The sequence below is a fragment of the Elgaria multicarinata genome, chromosome 3 (genome assembly GCF_023053635.1).
Source record: "Elgaria multicarinata webbii isolate HBS135686 ecotype San Diego chromosome 3, rElgMul1.1.pri, whole genome shotgun sequence".
In the NCBI taxonomy this organism is placed as follows: domain Eukaryota; kingdom Metazoa; phylum Chordata; class Lepidosauria; order Squamata; family Anguidae; genus Elgaria; species Elgaria multicarinata.
This window is the reverse complement of record NC_086173.1, coordinates 98,170,090-98,193,303: the sequence shown is the minus strand read 5'-3', so window position 1 is coordinate 98,193,303 and position 23,214 is coordinate 98,170,090. Positions and strand designations below refer to the sequence as shown.

The 23,214-nt window shown below is 41.4% G+C and overlaps 1 protein-coding gene across 2 annotated transcripts in view; it reads right to left on the bottom strand.

The window, feature by feature from the left end:
- Positions 1 to 23,214, bottom strand: part of DAG1 (dystroglycan 1) — a 68,884-nt gene that overhangs the window by 19,295 nt on the left and 26,375 nt on the right. For both annotated transcript variants that reach the window (XM_063121038.1, XM_063121039.1), the window contains exon 2: positions 6,309 to 6,709. In XM_063121038.1, coding sequence (XP_062977108.1) covers positions 6,309 to 6,587 — 279 coding nt within the window. In that variant the 5' untranslated portion in view covers positions 6,588 to 6,709. The remainder of the gene's footprint in view (positions 1 to 6,308; positions 6,710 to 23,214) is intronic.

The window sequence follows — 23,214 nt, the reverse complement described above, 5'->3', positions numbered from 1 at the left end:
TCTTACTAAATCAAGGCCAGCTATTATACACCATCATGTCCCAGGACGTAGTGGTCAGCCTCCCCACTATGCTCTATTGATCCCTCAACAAATGATGATTAAGCAAAAAAAGTTCACTTTAGCATGGAGAAAATGTTTCAATAAAGAGTGTCTTCCTGCACTTAAAGTGCAAACCAATTATGGCTAAGGTTGGCACCAAAGTTTATTTTTATTACTACCGCATTCAAAGTAATATTTTCTTCTGACTGACCCATAACACAAAGAAACGTGTAGAAAAATGGCAAGATGCTGTGATCCTTGCTAGAGCCTAGTGGAAGAAACAGCGGAATCAACATTATAATGAATCTGCAGAACATATCATAATCTGAAAAGGGCTTAGCACTGTTCCAAAGCAATGGGCCCAACTAGATATTCTATAGACCCACCTTCCCCAACTTGCTACCTTCAGATGTGTTGGACTACAACCCCCATAATTCCCAGCCAGAATGCAGTCCAACACATCTGTAGGGAAGCAGGTTGTGGAAAGGTGGTCTACAGAATATCCAGCTGAACACACTGCTTTGGAACATGGCAAGAATGAAAAGGAAGCCTTCCTAGGTGTACCAAAACACTCTGATTTGAAAATACAATCTCTATTCAATGAAGTTGCAGAGCAGTTGCGTGTAATGTTAAAATAAATCATGGTTTAACTCAACAGGAATGAGCCTAAATGAGCATTGGGCTGCGCACCTCCCATCCCAATCAGAGATGAACTATTCTGAATATAGAGGTTCTAATATTGAGAAAGCTACTCTCCAGGAGTTTATCTATCTACCCTCTTTTTAACTAGTAGCCCTATCATTTTGTAGCAAAGAATTCCACCAATTCATTATGCTTCGAATTAGAATTCCCCTGCATCTGTCCAAGACTAAAACCAATGCACTGCAGAGCCATCTGGGACCCATTAGTCACAGTTGGACTTTATTGATTGTGGGTTTTAACAGAGCCAAATTCAAAGGTCAGAAATTTAACAGGAAAAGATGCAGTATGGATTATTATCACGGAAAATAAGGGCAGAAGGTGCATAAAACCAGACACTGATCTCGAGAAAACTAATTTTGATATGCACTGAAAATACCCACATGTAAAATGATGATCCTCTGCTCTCTGGTTTGTCTTCTTTTGGGACCACCCAAGAACACCAGTTAGTCATCCAAAGTTGCAACCACTAGAGGGAGCTATGATGACCAATCAGGAATGCTGATTACGTAGCACCTACAACTAAGTGGGCTGGAAGTGAATGAAAAAATATCAAAGGAGCCTGCCTGAATGCTTACAGTATCAAAATAGTATAATACTCTCAAATGTTGAATTTAACACACAAGTTTTTGGTTTCTTCTTTCTAATCAACATCATTAATATATTTATCTGGGGCTGTGAGAGCATGGAAACACATAATAGTGGGAATTTGGAATATCTCCACCACATACACCACATCTAGGCCAGGCCCATTTTAAAGATGTGGAATTGACCCATATTTTAAGAGATGCTTGTCTTTGGTGTCTATTATAAACAACTTCTTTATGAGACAGCATTGTTCATATTTCAGCAAAGGTTTGAGCAGATGTTCCAGCTAATACCATTCTACCACTCCCACTACAACGCCTTCATTTCCAGATGGACCACATTTATTATAAAGGAACTATTTAGAGGACAAAGATTTCCTCTCTTGTACAGCAAGAGGGCATGCCAGTAATTTCACTGAGTGGTCACTGCAAAACATTGACTGTCCCATGAAATGTTTCTTTCATTTGGAAATGCTGCCAGTCTGAAAACAATTCATTTAGTCTGTTCTAGCTGGATGTTGTGTGCATGGACAAGGGACTGAGACCTGTTGCCTGTACCCTGTTCTCCATTTTGTTGCTAAGAGCCCAGGGCAGGGTGTCAAACTCTGAAAGAGACCTTTTCAAAAGGCAAAGGCCAAAGGGAAAATAATTGGGCAATATTTGTACCAGATGCTAGGTGCTTATAGACTCCCTACCAATCACCACTTGCTGCTATTTCCTATGGTCAGCAGATACCCCAGTGTCTCAATTGGCAGCAGGATTAAAACTTCAGCTAGTGACCTTCATCTGGGCCATGCACAAATGTATACTATTACTCACTTATTACCTTCTCATCCTTTAAAATGCAATGCTACAAAAAGCCATTCAAGAGCAGCAGTGTTGAGACAAGGAGTTGCTAGTCTCAGAAACTGGATTGCAATTAGACTGAGTCGTATCTTCCAAGTCTGGAACCCACTGCTGGAAGTTAAAAGGCCAAAAATCCCTCACAATTGAAGGCATATATGAGCATGCCAGTGAAAAACTGGACAAAGTCTTCTCTTGAGTTCCTTAGCAGGGACCTCTGTGACCAGATCCCGTTATATCCCAGGAACCCACAGGTGTTGCTGAAACACTACAGCATGTGACAAGCAGCATCAGGTTCCCACAGACCCAGGCATGCATAATTCTAAACCCATTAGTTAGGCGGCAACCTGCCAACTGTTCCCACTGCATTAGCTTGAAGCTTTCACAGAAAGTGCTCTTTGCAACACGTTGACCCTAATCTTGAGTTCATGTTCAGATAGAAATCTATGTGTTAATCTCCTTAACAGAAGGCCAGAAGAGAAAAACTCAACATAAATGGCAACTCCTCGCCACATCTGAATGCTCCAGAAGAATGCCTCTCACAGTGCTGTTCTTGCATTAATCGGGACAGACTGGAGTCATGCACATGTGACCACACTCACAGCTGATAATCAGCCTGTTTGGTTTCTACAAACAAAACTCCTCAGATCCTGTTTGTGGGATGAAATCGCCTTAATATCCGATAAGAATAAACCTGTTAAATAAAAGCCTCGCCAGCAGATGGTGATAGTTATCAGACTTGTGAAAAAGAAGGCTCCTGTTTGACGAGGCAAAGCAGCTTTCCTCAGATTTATCATCAACTGGTCCATCAGTCACCGAAAACACCATTTAAATGGAGTCATCAAGTAAGTGAACCTATTAAATGAATGGGATTTTGTTTTACCCCAGTCAATTCATTGATACAGTACCATCTGTGCATCAGTTATGTGTATGGTCAAGCACCTTTGACCTGCACATTACAGAAAGGTTGAAAAGAATGTTAATGGACTAGGAATGTAGCTTTGATGGAAAATATATATATCCATACTCCATTTTATTACACGCCTGATAGCCTTCTAAAGGACCGCTAAGTCTGAATGTAGCTTCTAAGGCATATCCAAACCAGAGGAAACCAGAAAAAAATGGGGTGTGGTGGGGAGTTTCCCCTCTAAATTTTCCAAAAATCCCTTGAAAAATAGGGTGGGTTGTTCCTTTGTTTTTTTGGTTTTTTTTACATTTTTGTGGTTCCTTCCACCCACCCCAGCCCACACACTTTTCTAGGCTTTTTTCCAGGCCTTCACATCTCTAATGTAGACTAGTCCATCATTTCAATCCTGTAGAAATGCCTGTTACCAAAGGGTTTATTCCTCAGTACAAATTTCAAAATAACAGATTGTTTGAGTGTTAAATAAAAGCCATTACCATCAACATACCCACTATTTCTTCTTCTGTTTACTGGGAACAGACTTCTCCCCTTGTTGAAGTAAGGCTAGATCTGGGAATTTATCAGGATATTTTTTTGCTCTGCAGAATAATCACTGTGAGGTTTTAATCAACAGTGTGACAAGAGAGGAAGGTAAAGTAATTATTTGCTAGATTATTGTTGGTCCCTTAAGTATTACACAGCACCCTATTGGCAGAAAGGCCAATGCAGCCCGTAAAAGCACATGCAGGGGAGAAGAAGCCATTTTAAAGTGGCACTCTGAGTCTGGTGCCAAAACAATGCAGGTGTGTGTTTCTCAAAATCTCCTACCTTCTAGGGAGACAATAACTCCTGCTAAGTAATCCACAAAGCTTTATTTAAGCAAACAACATCTCTTCCCACCTGAAAAGAGTTTAATCTCTAGGAACTTTCCTCTAGGCAAAACTATGCAAACTAAGCAAGACAATTGTCCTTTCAAGAAGAATGGAAAGCTTTTTCCCAAGACTAACTTCAGAGAGACTAGTTCTGGAGCAGCTTCTGACAAGATGCAAGCTGGGCCAACTTCATCTCGCCTTCCTTTCACTCTGCCAGTTTTAGTCGGTGGCATATTCTAAGATCAGCTAACCTGTCCATGCGCTCTCCTTCGGAAGAATGTTGGCTTCCAACTGACTGTGTATTATTTGCCCTTGATGAGATAAGTTCTGGAGAGAGTTCACCACCAACTGGTGAAGAGCTTGTGAGAGCTTTCTCTCACACTGGCACAGGCTGGCCTGTTTCTTGGGCCCGACTCCTCTACTTCAGAGTTTGAGTCTGATTGATCACCTAAAACACCTTCTTCCAACCCAGGGGGAGCAGAGCTAGACATGACACAAGGCTTAAAAGTAGCCATTCACTTGGGCAATTGCAGTAAGTAAGGATCAGCTAGAGGTGATCAGGAAAGATTTGTAAAACAGACATTTTGGGTATTTTCTCTTCCTTTCATGCCACTGATGTAATCCAAATTTGTAACAGGTGTCTGGGGGAAAATAGGCTACTACAAATCATAGAATCATAGAATAGCAGAGTTGGAAGGGGCCTACAAGGCCATCGAGTCCAACCCCCTGCTCAATGCAGTGTTTATGGGCTAATAATTTCTGGGAATTATTCTAATACTTGCACTTCAAAATACTTCCATTCTAATACTTGCACTTCAAAAAAACACTCAGAAAATACCACTAAAGAGAAATGTGAAGAGCTCAACATGGCAGAACTTCAAAAAAGGTTAGGATGTCACATGAGTGTAGAGATTAAACACATTCATAGCTTCAAAGCAGTTGATAATAAAGAGTGAATTTAACAGAGGCACATATCAAGTCATAGATGCCACAAATAAGAATCTACAATAAGGCATAAACTTGGGAATGAAGCTGATCAACTAGCTCAAGATAGTGGCAGATCTGCTATACCTTGGTCTTCAAAGTGAAAGCTGTGTTTAAAAACATGCTTTTGTTAGAAAAAAATACAGTAGACTGAACTAATCACAAATACAAGTACTGAATAAGATCCAGTGGCCAGTTATATGCATACAGTTCATAATTGTTTCTAAAGTCCTCCTTCCTTAAAAATCCTATGACTGCTCAATAAAGCAAGTTGAATAAAATGCTTCCATATAGGTAATTAGTACAAAGTACTATTTACTTCTTTTGAGAAGAGGTTTACCCAGAAATCAAGCTTATGTGTAAAGCTTCTTAGGCTGTTCTTGTTCTACATCAAAATTTAGTCTTTAGTCCTGTAGATCTTGGGAATCTTCTGAGGTTGCCACAATTAACACCTCTTCCACTTGACTGTAATTCATTCCATCTGAAGATCTCAGAGCATCTTAGTGAGTAAATCTAAGCAGCCTAAAAAGGAAGGAGAAATGCCACTTCTTTTACAGCTGGGGAACCACTTAACAGATTACAAGCAGATTCTTGCCTGCTACTGGTAGTTATCAGTACCTATCACTTTCTCTTGACCTTCAAGCTGTAAGGCAACACCCATCTGGCTTTCTATGAACATACTATATGGACAATGTTGCTAGCAAAGCAACAGTCTGTACACAGCATGCTGAACCAAATCTTGCACAAAAATTGAAGCTTCAAATACGTAAGAAAGACGTATTTTAAGATTCAAAAGGATGAGAGTGGGTAAAAATGAGATCTCCTGCTGCCAGCTTGCATTGAGGAATAGAAACCAGACAGTTGACTCAACCCTCTGGCTGTTAGTACTGTTAGTGCAAATAGCTATTTGTCCCAACAGTTCAGGGAGAGTGCAATACACCCAGGTGAGCTGGCTAGTAGCAGAACCTCTTTTTTAGGCCACTGCAACATTTTCCTGCACAACAGAAAGTGTCACAACATCACTACAGCTGCCTGTCCTAATGGACAGCTAGTATATTCAGGCTGAGACATTTAGCCCATGTAGAAATCTGGTACACATGTCAGGGTCAAAAACTCCATCACTGCTGCCTGCTCCTTCCTGAAATGGTCAGGGGAGACATCCAAAATGCTAGGCCTTGGAAAAGTAGTTGGGATGGAGCATGTTTGTTACCAGTTTCCTTCCCCCAGTGTCAAGTCAGCCCCAATTTCATAACAGGCTCATATTACATACTTTCTCTGATCACAGTGTTACTAAGCACCACTACTATGAAGTGAGGTGTAGAGAGACTGGTATGACAGAAGTAAGACATGGCATGAGGTATTAGGGCCCCAAGTTCTCACCTGGATAACTTCTCCATTGGAAGCTATTAGGTCTGTTGGGATGGTGACTCGGAAGGAGCGACCCACTACAGCAGAACTGTCTGGAATCCCCACCACCGCTGGCACACTTTCTCGGAGATCCGAAAGCACCGAATGCATGGAGGCCTCTAACTGGTTTTCCCAGTCCCGTACAACTTCTGAGGCCTCACTGGGCCAATGGCATTTAACAGAAGAAGTCACCATCAGCATCAGCAAAGTCCTCCCCAGTATTGGGGACAGTTGTAAAAATCCAAGAGTCATTCTCTCTGCATGCACCAAGTACGCTGTTCTAACAGAAAGGGAGATCCAGGGCCCAGCAAGCTATACAGAGCCGTGTAGTCACAACTTCTTCACACCACCTTCATCGTTGCCAGTCTTGGTATCTGAAAGGGGAACACACACAAGTCAATGAGCAAGTGAGGGCAAACTTCATTATGACCTTTTCTCTGATTAACATTAGTCAGCAAGCTTAGTGCATGAAGCCTTTCAGCAGCTGAAGCTGGACTGCCCAAGCCCTGGGTCTCTGCTTTTTAAATTCTGCAGCTTTTGTCCCAGCCCAGATGGATGTTCTCATCTAGGATATAGATGACTCTTTTCCACCCACAATGTTCTTATAAACTTACATCTTGCTCTTACATGGAGTCCCAGTGAGTCCCCTATTTAGATCGCTGATCCAGTCTACATCACCTTAGCTTCAGCAGAGCTGCAGTGTCAGATGTTTCCATGCTATTCATTGCCCCCGCCCCTATGTCCTTGCTTAAATCACAATGGTATACGAACAAAGGAAGAAATACTATAACAATTTATCATGGAACCAGGAGAGCTTTCAAGAAAACAGTAGTATACTTGTACAAGGAAATTACATGTTAGGTATCAGAATGACTGAAAAAACATTAATGGAAGAAGATGGACAGACATTACCCCCACTGCTTAGCTCTCTGCACACAACAATTTGTTCTAGCTTGTAAGTGTGACTGTTTTCTATAACTATCTATAATCTTTATATATAAGGCCTTATTTCCAACATGGGCACTGCTATGAAGGAAATTCCACATACCGATTGTCTTGTTTGGGTGAGACATGTACATATTTATTTTGACAGGTGTGCATGGTGCAGGAACCCTCTGCCAAAACAGAGGCTTCCTGCTGCATGTACGTACAACAAAACTGACAAGCCTGCACACATCTAGCAGCATTGAACTTCCTGCACAAGGGTGATAGAATTTCAGCTAGTGTAAAGCAGCCCCAAGACATTCACTCTGCATTCTATAGTTATCAGATGTATGTGCATAAATCTCTACTGAGTACCCTCTAATTGAGAGCCCCCCTTAAGGCAGACCACCCCCATGCCTCACTGTTGTATTGAAGCAATTTCAAATACACTTTCAAAATAAATGGGGTCCTTGATCTTTACTAGACCCCATATATATTTACATGAATGAAGTCATATTCTAATATTCAGATCCTCTTACAGCAAACAACCAGGTCACGCAACTCTCTAAGATTTTCAGAAGTGGCTTTAAGAAAGAAGTTCTTGTTCCTCAAAATGTGATAGCTTTGGTGTCTTTTTAAAAAGTTTTACATATGAAGCAAACTTGTCTCTTTCACTAAATGAAAAATATTTACATTATTTATTTAACTACACTGGCCCATGCACACTTGTTAAAACACAGGCTTCAGAACAGCTTAGACCATAAGTAAATCATAAACTAGATTAACATTTGTTCTATAAACTATTAAAAGCAAGACTTCTGATGCCAACAAGTCACAGAGGCTTCCTTGAATCATAGCAGTGGTGAGGTCACTACTTCTTCACAAGAACTCCTACTAAGGTACACTTCTCTAGTGAACTTGCAGAAGTTGGTCAAACTGACTTCTCAAAATCCATGTGCTTAGGATGTCAGAACAGGCTCTGACACAACATGGAAGAAGATACAGCTAAGATTTCATAGGTACATTCCAATACACAAGGCAGTGTCTGAACAGTGGCTTATGGTATTGACTATTTTGGTCTTATATTATATATTTTTAATTGTTATTTTATTTTGTAAAGTGCCTTGAGGGGCTCTGCCCAGAAAGGTGGTATATAAATAAAATACTGAAAACATGGAAAGTATCTCATACCTTTTAACTAGCTTTTGAGCAATAGCAGTTACTGTGCGAAGTTTGGTTGGTGTGTGTGAAATGCATAGAGGAGCATCACAGGGAAACAAAGTCTAGGTAAGCCTACAAGGTATCTGCTGTGGTCCGAGCAAGAATGGGCATGCAGTTTTGTACCAATGCAAAAACCACTGTCCTTTGCTTTGGATAAAATCCCCACCACATTACATGGTGGTACAGGAAGATTCTCCTCACCTTTGGATACCATTTGGCAGCTACCCAACCCCCTTGTCCAAACGACCAGCATTTTTAGTCACAGGTGAAGGGAGAAAGTGGATGTACAGTCGTATGAAAAAGGAAGTACACCCTCTTGGAATTGTATGATTTTACATATCAGGACATAATAACAATTATCTGTTCCTTAACAGGTCTAAAAATTAGGTAAATACAACCTCAAATGAACAACAACACATGACATATTACACTGTGTCATGATTTATTTAACAGAAATAAAGCCAAAATGGAGAAGCCATGTGTGAAAAAGTAAGTACACCCTTACTGATTCCATAGGAATTAAGATGCTAAGTAGCAGACAGGTGCTGCTAATCAAATGCCCGTGATTAATTGATCATCAGCAAGTATGACCACCTCTATAAAAGCCAAAGTTTTTTCAGTTTGCTGGTCTAGAGCATCCAGGTGTGTGTTAACACAATGCAAAGGAGGAAAGACATCAGCAATGATCTTAGAGAAGCAATTGCTGCTGCCCATCAATCTGGGAAGAGTTATAAGGCCATTTCCAAACAATTTAAAGTCTATCATTCTACAGTGAGAAAGATTATTCAAAAGTGGAAAACATTCAAGACTGTTGCCAATCTTCCCAGGAGAGGACGTCCCAGCAAAATCACCCCAAGGTCAGACCGTGCAATGCTCAGAGAAATTGCAAAAAACCCAAGAGTTACATCTCAGACTCTACAGGCCTCAGTGAGCATGTTAAATGTTAAAGTTCATGACAGTACAATTAGAAAAAGACTGAACAAGTATGGTTTGTTTGGAAGGGTTGCCAGGAGAAAGCCTCTTCTCTCTAAAAAGAACGTGGCAGCATGGCTTAGGTTTGCAAAGTTGCATCTGAACAAACCACAAGACTTCTGGAACAATGTCCTTTGGACAGACAAGACCAAAGTGGAGATGTTTGGCCATAATGCACAGCGCCACGTTTGGCAAAAACCAAATACAGCATATCAGCACAAACATCTCATACCAACTATCAAGCACGGTGGTGGAAGGATGACGATTTGGACTTGTTTTGCAGCCACAGGACCTGGGAACTTTGCAGTCATTGAGTCGACCATGAACTCCTCTGTATACCAAAGTATTCTAGAGTCAAATGTGAGGCCGTCTGTCCGACAGCTAAAGCTTGGCTGAAATTGGGTCATGCAACAGGACAATGATCCCAAGCACACCAGCAAATGTACAACAGAATGGCTGAAAAAGAAAAGAATCAAGGTGTTGCAATGGCCCAGTCAAAGTCCAGACCTCAACCCGATAGAAATGCTGTGGTGGGACCTTAAGAGAGCTGTGCATAAACAAATGCCGTCAAACCTCAATGAACTGAAGCAACGTTGTAAAGAAGAGTGGGCCAAAATTCCTCCACAACGATGTGAGAGACTGATAAAGTCATACAGAAAACTATTACTTCAAGTTATTGCTGCTAAAGGTGGTTCTACAAGCTATTGAATCATAAGGTGTACTTATTTTTTCACACATGGCTTCTCCATTTTGGCTTTATTTCTGTTATATAACTCATGACACGGTGTAATATGTCATGTGTTGTTGTTCATCTGAGGTTGTATTTACCTAATTTTTAGACCTGCTAAGGAACAGATGATTGTTATTATGTCCTGATATGTAAAATCATACAATTCCAAGAGGGTGTACTTTCTTTTTCACACAACTGTATTTTCCCCATTTGTGACTTTGAATATATATATCGTGGGGGGTGGGAATAGGCAACACTATGCTCATTGAAGTTAAGCAGGCCTGGTGTTGTAATCTGCCTGGATGGAAAATCTGGGAACCATCCAAGTAAGCCACTCTGAGTTCCTCTGAGAAAGAGTGAGGTAGAAGTGTGAAAAACAAATTCTTGCAGAATTAGATTCCCTTTGACTGAATTTATCTCGGTGGCCAGCTTAATTATTAATAATCATGACTCCGTGCTTATTGCAGGGAGCAGCAGCATGCAAGACTTTGAAGATACCTTTGGCATTTGGGAATAGCTAATCATCTCCATCTCCCTTAAATATTACTTTTCAGGAGGGGGTGAAAACCAACCCTTTTCTTACAGGAAGGCAGGCAGGATGTAAACATTCATCCTAGAAATACAGGGAAGCCTTGGATCCCAAAGATACATTGTGAAGATGAAGCTTGACTCATGAGGTCTGTTACTATGGTCACTTATCTGGAAATAAGCCCTACTGAACACAATGGAATTTACTTCAGAGTAAACATGCATAGGACTGCATCAAAAGGGAAGGCAGATCCTGGCAACCAGAAATTTTGGCTTGGCTGCTGAGGGCAGCCAAAATTTATGGGCCACTACTGAAGCATTATAAAGCTTGCACAAAAGCTATCTCAATTTATGGAGTTCTAAACAGCCCAATAGAAAGGTAACTCCCACTCTGCTAATGAGGCAGTATTTGTAGCGAGTAGAAGACTGGTTCTTGGTCTTTATGCCATCAAATACATAATTGAACAAGTTTTTAAAAGTTTTGTTCTGTCAGTAGTGTAACAGCAATAGAGGCAGATTCAAGCATGAAGTTTTCTACCGGCTTGCATTCCAGTTCCTATTGCTATTCTTTAAATGAGGATCATGTATTGAAACCATACCGCAGTAGTAACAGACTATTTATGTTTAGATTAAGTTGCAAAGTACTCAGCTGCAGAATTCTGTGTCTTCAAACACATGTGACTGAAAACAAATTCCACAGCTTCATCAGGCAAGCTTTGATTGGTCTTTGACATAATAGCATCATACACTTACAGACCACTGCTAGGCACAGCCTATAGCAGCCTTCTCCAACCTGGCACCCTCCAGATGTCTTTGACTACAACTTCCATTATCTCCAGTCAGTGTGGCCAATGCTATGCTGGCTGGGGTTGGTGGGAATTGTAGTCCAACACATCTAGAAGGTACCAGATTGGGGAAGGGCAATCTATGATGAGCCAACACAAGCTTGTTGCATTCACATTTTCATTGTTTGTTAACAACACCTTTTGTTAAGTCCACACACTAGCCATTGATCTGAGAATAGCAAGGAAGTCTGGATACAACATTAAAACGTCTGCATTAGGTTATTCAGAGGCAACATAGAGCAGGAGGTAAACAATGGGATTCAAAATATATTCCTTGTACATATATTTTTATATAACCAGAACTGCCTCCTCTTCCTCAATATAATATAAATACAAAGCTGTATCTTAAGACTGTTTAGTTTGCATCCCTCCAGTACAGAATCAGAGCTGCTTCCCAGCTAGATTGGCTCTATAGTGCTGACATGTTTTTAAAAACTATTATTGAGTTAGCAGATATATGCAGTAACAAGGTGCCTTTCTCACAATCACTTCCCTGATCAAATCTTTCTGTACTCATTCCACCCTGACAGTCTCTAGAACATCTATTACCAACAATAGGAAAATCTGGCCCCTGGGAGCAATCCAGAAAGAAAGATAGCCATAACTGCTTAAAACCGTGCGCCCCAGAAAAGGAAACAGGCAGTTATTTCAAATCCTGCTATTTATTGTGAACCTCAACTGCCAACTCTAAATCACTATGTATTCCCCTTACCTAACATTCTGCATAGATTGCTCTAGCAGACAGCAACTTCAAAATTGATGGGAGAAAGTGGTAAGACTTAAAAGTCTTACCCAAAAAGGAACTAACCCAAAAAGGAACTAACACTTCTAATTGTTTTTAAATCGATATTGTTTTTATGCTTTTAAATTTTTGTATATCTGTTTTTAATGTTCATTGTTTTTAACTTTTGTAAACTGCACAAAGAGCTTCGGCTATGGGGCGGTATATAAATGTAATAAAATAAATAATAGGGTGTTGTACCGCACCAGTGATTTTGGCTCAGGTATTTATGGGTTGGCCACCATATATCACTGAACAGCTGCTTCTTTTACACTCTCATGCTAACAGAAGCATGGATGGGTCATTATGCCCCAAGTATAGCTAAAGTTTGGAAGAACTATGAACACTCCCATCAGCCCCAGGGGGCAATATGGGAGTTGTATTCCAAAATATCTGGAAGGCACCAGGTTAATCTGCATTGGGGAACTGTTGGGGGCAAGAGGGGTAGTGCTTTATTGCAGATGGTCAGAACTGCATTAACAGCACATAACATTAGCCTATATGAGCAAACACACCAACTGCAAACCGTACTACTGACAGAACAGATCCATCTTAAGGGAAAACTGAATACAGCTACAGAAAAAAGCATTGGCCCCAACACCAAACAATTTAAAGGGAAGCCTTTAAAGCATCTCCTTCCAAAATTTAGTAAAACACTCCACCTTCCTAGGTCCAGATAATACATATTACACACAACCTATCAATCCCACAGCAATCAGGTCATCTTAGCACCTTCACAGAAAACCTTCTCTAAACCACAACAAACACATTCCTTACCCAAATAAGCTTTAGTACAAATTTTCCAAGATGGATACAGATGAAACAAACCCAGGTACCTCTCTGTGCAAAACTCTCATCTATGAGCCTAACACTCCTTGACAAACTGGACCGTCCTGAACATGTTTCTGAATTCATATATTTACAGAACTCAGTTTGTCATAGAGATTGAGAGCTAGACTTGTAAAGTCCTTTCATCCCAAATCCCTCCTTAATCTAAGTGTTTTTCCTCCACACTCTAACACAAAAGTATGCAAGACCTTCAGGCTAAAGTTCTACAAACTGGAAGTTTTATACTGTGGCTCCCTGGGATGTTTTACGGCCAAGGTTACTATGCAAATATTAGTCTTGCTAATCACATTTCTAGGTATGTAATCAAGTAGACTAAAGGGAAGGACACAAGATAATGAATGTTCTGAAGTGAAAAACATGCAATACTTCAGACATTTCTCATATAACAAAGATTGTACAAAGAGGTAAAGCCGCAACATTGTTCAAGGTTTTGTACTTAAGCCTCCCTAAAAATAGAAAAAAGAGTAAAGAAATCTCCAAACAGAAGGGCTGTTTTGTAGCTGGCCAAGTGGATTTGACTTGTATATAGTATAACCATTTCAAAATTCCTCAACTCTTGAAACTAAGGCATCTCTTGAAAGTAAGTTGGGAGCACATTTTTATAGGCTCTCTGCCAATTCATTTATTCTTAGGCCATGGCTAGACAAGAGGTTAGCAGGGCGACGATCTTGCGATTTTATGGTTGCGAGATTGACGCCGTGGATACACGGAGCGCAACATCGCGGCTGCCATTTGGTTGTGTGTGTGTTTTTAAAGGACAATGAGTGCAGGAGCGCTCAAACGAGAGGTAAGTTGTTGTTGTTTTTAAAAAAACCACTTTGCCCTCCCCCACCCCACCCGTGCCCCATGCCCGGGTCCAACCCACGACACCCGGCCACATGTTCTGCAGTCTCTGGATCATCCCGAGACTGCAGAAAAAGCGGGAATAAAGGGCCTGGCGATATCCCGAGCTAAGGGAGGGATCATCCCTCCCTGCTCCCGGGATCCCCTCTGCGTCATGTGGACACACAGGGATGATCCTGGGATGATCCCGGGATATAGGGCAGGTCTAGCCATGGTCTTAGTGACCTATTTGTTAGTCTTTAAAGTGCTACAAAACTTTCTTGTTTTGACTGCAATAGACTAACATGGCTACATTTCTGGAAATTAAAATAAACAAAGCAATTTATTTAAATAAAGTTCTTTATACTACCTTCCACGAGAGCTCCACTGTACTGTCAAATAACGATTGCTTCTAAATGTGCACACATGAAAAAAAACTACTGTCAGTATGTGAATCTACTGATTTTCAAGGAAGGAAAATAATAAACAAGTACTTCCTATCCGGTACAAAATAGGGTTTGTACACCATTTAGCAAGAAACATTCAGGATTTCTACAGTATCCTAAAATGAAGCACATGTTTTCCCTTAGATGTCATTAGGGTGCAATTAAATCCAAGGAGGATAGATTTAAACACATAATTTAAAATGAATGAATTCCAGTTTTAATGTTGTGATTTCTACTGTTTAGTGATTTCTCTTTAGGATTTCTCTTGTTATTAGTGGTAGGGCCATAGCTCTGTAGCAGAGCACCTCATTTGCACAAAGAAGGTCCCGAGTTTGATCCCTGGCATTTCCAGGTAGGGATGGAAAAACTCCTGCCAGAAACCCTGGAGAGCTGCTACCAGTCAGTGACATGGTTTGGACAACATAAAAACCCACTGTGGGTTAACTCACCCTAAACAGAAGCCTAGAACAGAGGGTTTAACCCTCAAATAACCTCCACTTACTGGGTTTGGGCGATCTGGCAACCCCCAACCACCAGGGCTTACATATTTATAATAGAGCCCAGCACAACCTGCAGCTCCTTGTGAATAAATTAACCTATGATGGGTTGTAGAGTCATGCAAATGGTAGAATGACTCAGTTTACATATCATTAACAACCCAGTTAACAAACCATGGCGGAAATGTTCAAGTGTGCTGGTTCCTGCACCCCTGCACGCTCTAATAAGTAACACAGGAACGCCTCATTCCTGGATTGTTTATTGTGATGGCCGAACCTGAAACACTGCGGGGACAAACAACTCAAGAGTATGAACCCATGAAGTGTTTAGCAGGTGAGAGCAGGTGGACACACAGAAACCAGCACACACACACACCCTTCTTCGTTTCCAACGATCCACAGTTTAACAATGTGCAAACCTGGTTAATATTAACAGTACTGGACTAGATGGACCAATGGCCTGCAGCTTCCTATATCCCTATGCCTGTCCTTCAAAGTGAGTTCTTCAAACTTACTCAGGGTCCTGCAGAAGAGCTGAAGCATGGGTAAGTTCTTTCTCCAAACAACTCTTAGACTGGTTTTGCTCACAGCTATGGGAGTGCTATAAGACAGTGACAAGGCCTCATATGAAGAGAATTGTGAATAAGCTGAGCAATGACATAAAGACAAGCAGAAGTTTCTTCAAATAGCTCAATTTTCTATTTATAAGACTACTAGGAGTTTTCCTATTCTCAGAAGATTTAAATAACCTCAGGAAGGGGATAGGACTAATGAAACCAGTGCTAACTACTCTTCCAAGCTGTGCTGCAGGAGACTGCTTATACAACTTAAGACAAAGCTGCTAGTAATCCTTTGTGCAGAGCACCATGCTGCTGCTTTGGCAAGTAAAATGCATCTAAAAAGCTGGGTGCCGATGCGGAATAGGTGTTAAGTTTTCAGGAATGTCTCTGTTTTGCAAGTAATGCAGGCTATGAGCCACACATGGAAGTCATTTTGGAGTTTGGCCTCTTTCTCAGAGTAAGCTTGCATGCACTACAAATATGAACTAAAAGGTAGTTTGATTTTAAAAAATATCAAAACATATGCAGAACTGCTTCACCATGGATCTCGTGCAAATGTGAAGACAGAAAAGGAAGAATGGGGGTGGGGAAGGGCTTACACTCATTAACACAGAGTTTCCTGGAACCAAAAAGTCCGGGTTTTTATTTTCCAGGTTACATGTAATGCAAATGTTTACATCAAGCTGACTTCAAGCTACTTCAGCTTTATGTTGGCCGGGGGTACAAACATTTTTGGTGTCCACTGAAGTGACCCAACTTCCCCATTTTGTTTTTTAATAAATACATTTTCTTACCTGCAGCAGGGATCATTGAGGGCCTTCACTTGGGGCCATCTTCATTTCCCATGAATGCCTCTGGGCTACATAAATGTAGAACTCAGAGACATTCTGAGGAATAAATATGGCGGGTAGCTGTAGGGTGATGCTTTCCTCCGCAGTACCCAGCCCCTAAGAAAAAAGGGGAAACTAAAAAGGACTCCTGTCACTTCTGCATGGGGCGGGGGAGGCGTGACTAAGGAGAGCAGCAGGGTGAAGGGAGAGGAGTGTTGGGGCTCAGACTCTACTTTTGACTTGTTCTCAAGTTTATTGGGCAGGTTAATTGTCCTTTGTGGTTACCCATGCCTCCCATGGCAGCCAATTTGTGGTGGTGCCCACATGTTTCTCAACTTTCCAGATGTGCTCATGGATGAAAAAGGTGTGGGTGAAAGCATGTACCTGTGCTATGGGTAAGTCAAACAGTACTTACCCTTTATGCAATCAATAGGAAAGCTTGGATTTCTGTGTTATCAGTGAAATCCGGAAATGACCACAATACTATGAGACACAGTAGGACAATGCTAGGGAGCAGAAACAGAGCCCTGGGTGCATACAAAACAGGGGAGACTGAAGTCTTGTCCCATCACCTCCCGCCTCCACTTGACTTTTTGCTGTAGTTGTACTATATGCCTGAATTTGTTAGCCATTGATACTTCAGGTTTAGTCAGAGCCGTAGTAGTGCATGGCTACATATATTTCCACTCTGCAGCTACCCTGAATTTAAGAAGACAATCTTATGGTCATACTATGCAATAGTGGTTGGTACTAAAGCTGTGCTCTGCTCCATTATGGATCCCTGGATCTGAAGCAGAGTGGGCTGATCCGGACCTCCGAAGCCCGGTTCCAGAGCGGATCGGGGGAGGTCCGGATCAGAACAATCTGAAGCTCCGGAACCAGATATGTGGGGGGGAGGGCTTACCTGGCACTGTCGCCGCCTCAGTCCATGTAAGGACTGCAGCGGAGCCAGGTAAGGGGGCAGGGGGGCTTACCTGGCTCCGTTGCAGTCTGGGTGGCGGCTTCAACTGAGGCCCAGGCCGCAGCCTGCTTCCGGCTTGAGGCCTGGGCCTCAGTTGAAGCTATTGCCTGGACCGCGACAGAGCCAGGTAAGTGGGGGGGGAGGGGGCTTACCTGGAGGGCAGCAGTGCAGTCCCTGCAGCGACAGCGATGGAGCCAAGTAAGTGGGCAGGGGGAAGGGAGGTGAGCCAGGTGAGGGGGGGAGGACCTGGCTCCGTTGCGGTCCAGGCAGCGGCTTCAACTGAGTTAAGTGGGGGGGGGGGAGGGCTTACCTGGCTCCACCACCGCCACGGTCTGTGTGGCGGCGGACAGCGGAGCCAGGTAAGAGGGGAGGGGGGCTTATTCGGGGCCCATTTTGTCCCCCCTTCCCCACTTACCTGCCTCCGCCATCCGCTGCAGAGGCAAGTAAATGGGGAAGGGGGGCAAAATGAGGTCCAAATATCAATCCGGGCCTCCGGATCCAGAGCGGATTGGGGGAGGTCCAGATCGACCCGAACCGGTTCGGGCCCAATCTGGAAGGTCTGGATTGGGATCCGAATCGGTTCGGGGAGGGGGTGCACAGCCCTAGTTGGTACTTCTAGATTCTTGTGGGGTCTTGCTCCCTAACTCAAAATCTTGTTTTTCCATACCATGAAATTTGCATGTGGACAGATTGAGGAATAAATTTGCATGTACATTTTAATGTAATAGACTTTACTAGTTTAATAGTAAACTTTGTTACTAAATTAATGTACAGTACTCATTACCTTTCAGGAAACCTATTTTAAATTTGACATAAATATATATTATTCTGGTTTCAGTGCCTTGTATTCAAGTATTGGCTCTCATCAGATTTCAGGAGATAAATATCTGGCTTCTACATTTGCTGGTATGCGAGGGCAAGATTAAAATGTCTGTTCCATGGTGCATTGCTCATTATTTTACTAACATGCAACATACTTAATGCTAAGGGGATACCTGTTCCCTGAATGCAGCACCGAGCTCCTTGTCTCATTCCTCTTGCCATCACCTCTGTACCTAAATCAAGTTTTGTATTCTTTCCTTACCTTTCTCCAGATCTTGCAAAACAAAAACAAAAGTCTACTTCTTAAAAATCTGAACCTTCAATCATACAAATATAAAAAAGCAAATAGTGTAGTGTATTTGCATGATGCTCCTGCAAAATATGAAACAGTACATATAACCATGACATTAGTCCACACAACTGGAGTTTTATTTCCAGCTGCTAAGCACGAGCATGAAATTTGAAGTGCCTGATCTGCATAGGGCTGAATATTTCAAATTCCTGGTGCTAGTAAAGTAATAGATATCTAAGTGATCAATCACTACAGTTTTTTACAATCCTGTTAAGTGATATGAATGAACTTTACTTACTTTACCTACATTTTGTTGTTTATTCGTTCAGTTACCTCAATCTTATTCCAAAGAGTCAAAGCAACATGTATAAAGCTACTCAACCTACACATGGCAAAGGGGTGGAGGGGTGACGGGAGGGAAGAAATCACTGAGTATAATTCTAATATGTCTTAAATCAGTGAAAGAGACATTCGTAGGCCTTACATAAAAACACAAAAGTCAGCTGGCTAGAACATGATTTCTGCTAAACCAAACCCAAGAAGTACGAGGCCTTTGCTTTAGAGGTCAAAGCTAATTTGGCATTGCACTCAGTAACTCACTGGGAACCAATATGGTCTATGGAACATACTGCAGTATAATATCCAGCCCTGTAAATAGCACAGCTTATCGGACATTTCACTCACCAGATGAAACTAAAAAAAATATACTGCTAGGCTTTCTTATAAGATTAGCCTAGTATTCTTGGTTGAAACATGTTGTGGTCGCCTTTTTGCTACTGCGATGCTGAAAAATAAGCAGTTTGCTTATAGTTAATGGACATTCTTTGTTCTGGTTAAAAAATCTGGAGAACAGAATCAAGGAAAACTGGAGAGCAAGAGCAGGGTTGGTTTTATACATAGAATTTAGCAGAAACAGAATTGCAGCAAGATGCCCTCCCCCTGCCAAAAACAAATCTTGCTTCCTGGTTTCTACTCTTTATAATTTGTAGCACCTTTAAGAAGGATGAAGTTTGCAAGCTATAACTGATCTAGCTCTTGATTTGTCTTTCTATTCCTGCCTTTCCATCTCCCAAACCTTCACCTCCAATGACTTTATGGAAAAGCTTCCTTTCTATTCCTGCCTTTCCATCTCCCAAACCTTCACCTCCAATGACTTTATGGAAAAGCTTCCTTTCTATTCCTGCCTTTCCGTGTCCCAACCTCCACCTCCAGTGACTTCCTGCAAAAGTTTTCTTGCAAACCACAATGACCTCTTTCCCTGTATTTCAATCTTTCACTTATTTTCTCCCAACTACCACATCTAAATAGGCAGATGTTACTGCTACATCTTACAGAATCTATCTATACTGTATCTGAAGACAAGAGCCTGTAACAGCTAGAGACACAAAACAATTCAAGAAATTCAGCACACTGTTGTAAGGAGGGGTGTCATTGGCCAGAGAATGCATACTGGGCCGGATCTACACTACTACTTTAAAGCACTTTATAACAGTTTTATAGCGCTTTAAAGCAGTTAAAGCACTTTATAACTGTTATAAAGCACTTTAAAGCAGTAGTGTAGATCCAGCCCTGGTATTGCTTGGAACATTCTAATCTAAATTACTCCACTACATCTTCCCTAGTTTAAACTACACTAGGACTAGGTAGACAAAACAGGCTGGTGATTAACATAGATTTTCCATTGCTCCTTCTTGGCTAATAATGTTTACACAATCCTCAAGTTCTCAGTCTCTTCAGGATAAAAAACCTCACATATTTTAATCCAAAATCTACAGTAAGACCATATATTGTTAGGACCAAATAAAATTGGCTGATCCTAGTAAAAGTATTGCCTAACTGTGAATTTGGGAAGGGGGTCCTCATTTTTTTGTTTTTTCAGATATTTTAAATTGTTGACTACAAACACATTTTTAGGCATCAAGATTCACCTCCAGTTTGTTGTGAACTTCTTTGTAATTGAAGTGTATAGAAATGAACAAAGTATTTTAAGCATGGTCCATTCAGAAACCAAACTCAATACTGCCCAAGCATCACCTTGTGTCCATTAAGTACAAGCACAAACATGGGTACAATTATATTATATACAGACGAGCAAGCATATATGTGCATGCCCACACAAACCAGATTTATAGCTTTACCACCTCCCCATCACCCGTGGTTGTTTTATCTGCTTTTTCATTTTTTAAAATATTATGCAGATAATATTGATTTGCACTTTCCAGAAAGCGGAAGAACCTAAAACTCCCTTTTCCAAAGGATTCACACAATTCCTAGCAGAATCCTCCAAAAAAACATAATTCACTATATTGTTTCCCAATTGGGCCCAAGCAATATGCTTACAGCCAAATTCATTTAAACTATTGTTTGTGTGAGGCAGCACAATACATCTGGTGCTATTTTAAAAGATGCAATGTGGGTGATAGATGCAAACAAACATTAATAGTCTAACAGTGCATGGATGAACAAGTAGTGACACTCCAGGTGCTCAGAGAGCCACAGGGAAAAGCCACCCACAAATTGGGAGAGGAAAACAGAAGGGTGGAGGAGTGACTGTGTGGGAATGCAACAATGTTTATCCTACTTGCTTCTAAACTCCCTTCACACAGGCGAAGCTCTACAGCCTATTACACTGGGACTCGGTTCTTACTTAAAGTGTTGGAAAAATAGGAGAAGTTACAATTAGATCCCCAATTGTAATGAAATGTCCTTGTTATTCTTATATTTATTTGTATCCCGCCTTCTGCCCAATACTTTTTCAGAGTGATATGAGGGTGTTGCCACAGTGCAGCTTTATAGGTACAGGTTTAAAAAACCAATGCCACAGGAAAGTTAACATTCTTTCCAAAACAAAGGCTTACGAGATAAGCCACTTCTAGCCCCCGGGTGTGGGACAACAGAGTCTATATGTCCCCACTGGTAGCTCTATGTTACACGTTAACTAGCATAGGCAGATCATGCCATAAATCCGGTCACTACCATTTTTCCTACTTGTCCTTGGTACTTCAGGTGTAACAGCATCAGACTGAAACTGCAAGATGTTAATAATCCCAATTGCACCTCCACAGGGGAATGTGTAAATGCAGTGCATTACATTGCATTATTGTTTCCAGAATAGGTCAGCATGTATAGAGAAGGGGACAGTGTGCCTGTTCAGTCTTAGGAGAGCAAGACTTGAATGCCCGCTCACTCATGAAACTCAATGGGTAGCCTTGGGCAACTCCATAAACTACCTCAGCAGGCTGGGACGGTAAAGCAAAAACAATAACACCTGTACTCTAAAATAGAACAGACAACTGAGTAGCAGCTTTCAGGTAGTTGTGCATTCAGGAACTAGGAACAAATGAGCTCTGGTTGGGCAGCACATAGATATGCATTCTAATTGCCTTCCATCAAGATCAGCATTCTGTTTTCAGGAGTGTCTATCCATGTGCCTCTGGAAGCTGACAAACTCAGGGATAGTCATAATGGGCATTCTGTTTGTCCCCAATATCTGGTACCCAGAGCTATACTGCCTTGAAAATGGAAATTCCACTCAGCTAATAGCAGAAACTTTTACTCCTTTGCCCTGGTAGCAAAAGTGGAAAACTAAGGATAGTTTCAGTAATGCTTCCCAGCCTTCTTGCCATGCTGCTGTCAAAGGACTTGTTGTACAAGTCATGCTGCTGTCAAAGGACTTGTTGTACAAGTCAGTTTCCTTTTAATTTTACCAAGTTTTATAAGCTATGGATACATCACACCATACATTCTATTCTAAAGCCCTTGATCTGTAAACATTTAACCACATTTTGCCAGCATCTTGAAGAAGAATCAATTTCAAAGTAGGTGACAGCTTTGCAAAATATTTTCAGTGCAGACTCTCTCTGTGTTCTCAAATTTGCTTCACATCTGAATTGCATTCCTTCTCCTCCACTCCCTGGAAGAACCTTTCCCATAACCTACATCCACTATCAGCAGTTTTATTTTCTTTCCAGTAAACATACTGATGATACCAGCCAGATGTGAATTAGAAGGTCTACAGAACATAGGCAGTCAAAGTTTCAAGAACAATATGCCACCTCCTCACTTTCATTAGGTATTTTTAAATGTGGTATTCAATACAGAACTGGACTAGATTACAGCCAGAGTAATGAGCAATAGCTGGACCTTGAAAGCCAAATCCAGTATAAAGGAAGCCTGCAGTGAATCCTATAGCAAGGGAGATGCACATCTTCTAGGTCTGAATCTGCTGTACAGTGAGAAAGGATGTAGAATTAGTTATACAAAACAGGTCAGAGATTTAAAGAAATAAACCACTCTCAGTTAAATGTGTTATGACTGATAAGCACATCTGCCTGTCCCCACCTGCTGCCTACATTCCATACATTCCGCAGAAACTTCAGCTGTAGCAGCTGATAAGCAATCTTCCCTCTGACAGAGGAAGAAAAAACAAAAGGAAGAAACAAAAGGCACCAAGGCCGTTTCCACACCTGCCTTTTTTCCAGGGATCGTCCCAGGATCATCTCTGTGCAGGCAGGGACGATCCCTCCATTTTCCTGGGATAATTCTTAGGTGTAGAAATGGCCCAAAACACACTGCTCCAAGGTTTGGAACAGGCCAATGGATAGTAGTGGACAACCAATATAGTACAGTAGCCAAGAGACTGAGCAAAAAAATCAGGAAATCTCTTCTCTGTCATGAACTCAACAGGTGAGCAACACACGCTCAGCCTTTGTTCCCTCCACATCTACAATACAGTGGAATCAGACTGATTATTTTACATGGTTGTGCTAAAGATTACAAGTGGAAGCACTCTGAACTTC